This window comes from Aegilops tauschii, chromosome 3, assembly GCF_002575655.3.
Source record: "Aegilops tauschii subsp. strangulata cultivar AL8/78 chromosome 3, Aet v6.0, whole genome shotgun sequence".
NCBI classification, from domain to species: domain Eukaryota; kingdom Viridiplantae; phylum Streptophyta; class Magnoliopsida; order Poales; family Poaceae; genus Aegilops; species Aegilops tauschii.
This window is the reverse complement of record NC_053037.3, coordinates 461776227-461780249: the sequence shown is the minus strand read 5'-3', so window position 1 is coordinate 461780249 and position 4023 is coordinate 461776227. Positions and strand designations below refer to the sequence as shown.

The 4023-nt window shown below is 64.1% G+C and overlaps 1 protein-coding gene across 1 annotated transcript; it reads left to right on the top strand.

Moving 5' to 3' along the window:
- Nucleotides 1-285: 285 nt before the first annotated feature.
- LOC109767692 (U-box domain-containing protein 16) lies at nucleotides 286-2906 on the top strand. Its single transcript, XM_020326416.4, has one exon. It carries the CDS (start codon nucleotides 618-620, stop codon nucleotides 2685-2687), a length of 2070 nt encoding a protein of 689 aa, XP_020182005.1. The 5' UTR covers nucleotides 286-617; the 3' UTR covers nucleotides 2688-2906.
- The last annotated feature ends 1117 nt before the right edge of the window (nucleotides 2907-4023 follow it).

Below are 4023 nucleotides of genomic sequence, written 5' to 3'. Positions count from 1 at the left end.
TCCGTCCGCCCTTTACCGCCCGCCGTCAACGCAGAGGTCCTCGCTCTTATCCAGCCGCCGAACCCGTGGCCCGCGACACGATCCGATCAAAAACCAAACCAAAACACCTCGAGCTGACTCACCATCACTCATCCAACTGGACTGACCCAACCCCATCCCCGCCCTCCATTCCCCCCCCCCCCCCCCCCCCCCCCATCCGACGACCAGCAGGCCACGGCCCCTGCCCCTCCCTTCCAGCCATCTTCCCGGGCGTAATAACAATGATCAAAACCGTAGCAACATCATCATCACCGTCGTTAAACTAAGCACATGTTGCATACATACTAACAATCACAACTAAATAAGTAATTTCCGTGATACGACATTCACAAATCGATAAATAAAATAAGATCAACACCGCGACACAGGGTGGATTCCTTCCAGCTCTCAAAGTCCCACCCAACCAGCAGCCACGCCCACGGCCCACCAGCTTATTACATCATCGTGTAATAACAAAAATCTCACTCCACTCCGTCGCCCGTTTATAAAACCCCCGCCCCGCCCGCGTAATACCATTTCCGTCCGCCAAATCTTCCTCCTCTCCCAGGGAGCCTCCCAAGCCACCGCGCGCACCAGAAATGGCCAAGCCGAGAGCGGTGGTGACCACCGCCTGCGCCTCCGCCTCCGCCGCGCCGTCGACGTCCTACGCGTCGGCGTTCCTGCCGCCGCCCCCGTCGCCGTCCGACGGCGACCTGCTCCGCTCGCTGCACCGCCTGGCGCGCGACCTCTCGGCCGCCGACGCGCCCGCGCCCTTCCTGCGCGCCGCGTTCGCGTCCGTCTCCCGCCGCGCCAGGCTGCTCGCCGCCGCCTTCGACGACCTGCTGCTGTGCGCGGCGGGCGAGGGCGACCTGCCGCGCTCGGCCTCGCTGTGCCTGCGCGAGGTGCTGCTCGTGCTGCAGCGCTTCAAGGCCGTGGTGGCCGACTGCGCCGCGCGGAGCCGGACGCTGCTGCTGCTGCAGTCCGACGAGACGGACGCCGAGCTGCGCGACCTGCACCACGACCTCGCCACCCTGCTCGACCTCCTGCCCGTCGTCGAGCTGGGACTCGCCGACGACGTCATGGACCTGCTCGCCCTCGCCTCGCGCCAGTGCCGCCGCTGCGCGTCCGCCGCCGAGCCGGAGCCGGCGCTCAAGACCACCGTGCTGTCGCTGATCGAGGAGATCGAGCGGGAGATCGTGCCGGAGCGGGAGAGGCTGGAGGAGATCCTGGAAGAGGTTGGCATCAACGACCCGGCCAGCTGCAGCGACGAGATCGAGAGCCTCGAGCGGGAGATCGGCGACCGAGCGTCCGAGAGATGGACTGCCGCCATGATCGCCCTCGTCGGCCTCCTCCGGTACGCCAAGTGCGTCCTGTTCAGTGCCACGCCCCGGCCTTCGGATTCCAAGGCGGACGTCGATGTCGAAGACGACGGGGAATCCCCGGCGCCGCCACCGGACCTGCGGTGCCCCATCTCCCTCGATCTAATGCGCGACCCAGTCGTCGCCGCTAGCGGTCAGACGTACGACCGCGAGTCGATCGACCGGTGGTTCAGCTCCGGCAAGTCAACGTGCCCCAAGACGGGGCAGGTCTTGGCCAATCTGGAGCTGGTGCCCAACAAGTCCCTCAAGAACCTCATCTCCAAGTGGTGCCGGGAGAACGGCGTGGCCATGGAGGTCTGCGAGGCCAGCAAGAGCGAGCAGGCCCAGGCGGTGGCCGCGAACAAGGCGGCGCTCGAGGTGGCGCGCATGACGGCGTCGTATCTGGTGAAGAAGCTCTCCGTGTCCTTCTCCCCTGACGCGGCCAACCGCGTGGTGCACGAGATCCGGCTGCTCTCCAAGTCCGGCTCGGACAACCGCGCGTTCGTCGGCGAGGCCGGAGCCGTGCCGATGCTGGTGCCCCTGCTCTACTCCGAGGACGCCGGGCTCCAGCTCAACGCCGTGACCGCGCTGCTCAACCTCTCCATCCTCGAGGCCAACAAGAAGCGCATCATGCACGCCGACGGCGCCGTCGAGGCGGTGACCCACATCATGAGCTCCGGCACGACGTGGCGCGCCAAGGAGAACGCCGCGGCGGCCGTGCTCAGCCTGGCGTCCGTCCACACGTACCGCCGCAGGCTCGGCCGGAACCCGTCCGTCGTGGAAAAGCTGGTCCACCTCGTGCGCACGGGCCCGACGAGCACAAAGAAGGACGCGCTGGCGGCGCTGCTGTCGCTGGCGGGCGAGAGGGAGAACGTGGGGAAGCTGGTGGAAGCCGGCGTGGCCGAGGCGGCGCTGTCGGCCATCAGCGACGAGGAGACGGCGGCGGCGGTGCTGGCGGCATTGGCCAAGCGAGGGGGCGCGGAGGCGATCGTCAGCATCGACGGCGCCGTGGCGCGGCTGGTGGCCGAGATGAGGCGCGGCACGGAGTGGGCCCGGGAGTCGGCGACGGCGGCGCTGGTGCTGCTGTGCCGGCGGCTGGGCGCGCGGGCCGTGACGCAGGTGATGGGCGTGGCCGGCGTGGAGTGGGCGATCTGGGAGCTGATGGGCACCGGCACGGACCGCGCCAGGCGGAAGGCGGCGTCGCTGGGCAGGATCTGCCGGCGGTGGGCGGCCGCCTCCGCCGCCGACGGGGAGCGCGGCGCCGAGTGCCCCGCCTCCAGCGTGGTGCCGCCGGCCATGATGGCCTCGTAGGATGAATTAATCACGCTCTTCTTGTACAAACCACAAGGTTCGATTAGGCAGGCTGTGTCGCGATTCTTTGATGCGAGAGAGATAACAACGGTGAGTGAGTGGTGTTGATCAACAACTGTGTATACGGAGCTCTGGCCGGCCCGATGTAATTCCTTCCGTTTGTACCAAAGTTTTAACCTTTCTTGACACGAAATATACAGAAGAAAGTGAAATCGGTTAGCTCGTGTTGTGTTGTGGTGTGCGCCCGATTTGCTGGCGGGGATAACCGGTCCGCCTTATCTTTCTGACGTCTGAGCTACCGGTATTCGATTTACGGGGGAAAGCAACGCATTTGTTTGGAGACGGAGGCCCGATCTGCGTCCTCTCCTCTCCGTGATCCGAGTTATTTAACGGAAGCAAGCAACTGGGATGCATTGGCGCTTCATGGTTTTTGTTATCATTGGGTGGTTGATCGGTCCGTCCAATCCAACGCCCCCTGGCTGGCTGGACCTGCAGAGTGATTGCGAGCGATGATTGGGACCAGCGGCCGGCCAGCCTTTCGCTCTGCCCTCATCTGCTGTCCGTCCAGGTTGTGTACGTACGTGCGTGCTCCACTCCACGTGATTCGCGGCGGGAAAGGGAGGAAGAGGCGGAGGTTCTACTTCACGTCTGCACCGCAACGGCACGGCAGGTGGCGGATGTTCGATCGGTGCAACGAGTAGACGCCAAGATCTCCGCTCAACGGACGCGCTGGACCGGACATGCGGCGCCGGCTTTTGGACCGGACCGGAGCGCGTCGTGCCGCCGGCGGCCGATCGAGCGGCGAGCGTTCGTTGAAATGGATGGCCGTCCTGTCGGGTCACCTGTGGACGCGCGCTCGTGTTTCCTCGTCGAGAAAGTAAAGGATCCGAGCTGCTCTGTTCTGGGTGCCGAATTTGACCTGTGCACGACTCCGTTCCGGCCAAAGTGGGACTATCTGGGCACAGACTGGAAAGATCGTTTGGGAATTTGAAGTGAAGGAGGAAAAGCGCGCCTTGCTTGCTTGCTCCGTGAAGAGCTGTCAAGGTTAGAGCAACTCTAACGCGCCGACCCAACCAGACGCACGTTTTATCAGTGTTTTTGTTCGTTTGGATCGATCGCCCGCTCACCGCCCGTCTATTTCAGACCAGTGTGCCCAACCGGCTGACCCAATTTTCGTACGTGCGGGAAGCAATTTGTACATTAAAAAGGCCGGCGGCCAGAGATCATGCATGCGGCCATGCCATCGCCCAGAGTTCATGCCGGTAGCCATGCCAGCGACTGACTTACATGTCAGCCTTCTAAAAAAACACCACACAGTTCATGCGTGTCCGCGCCG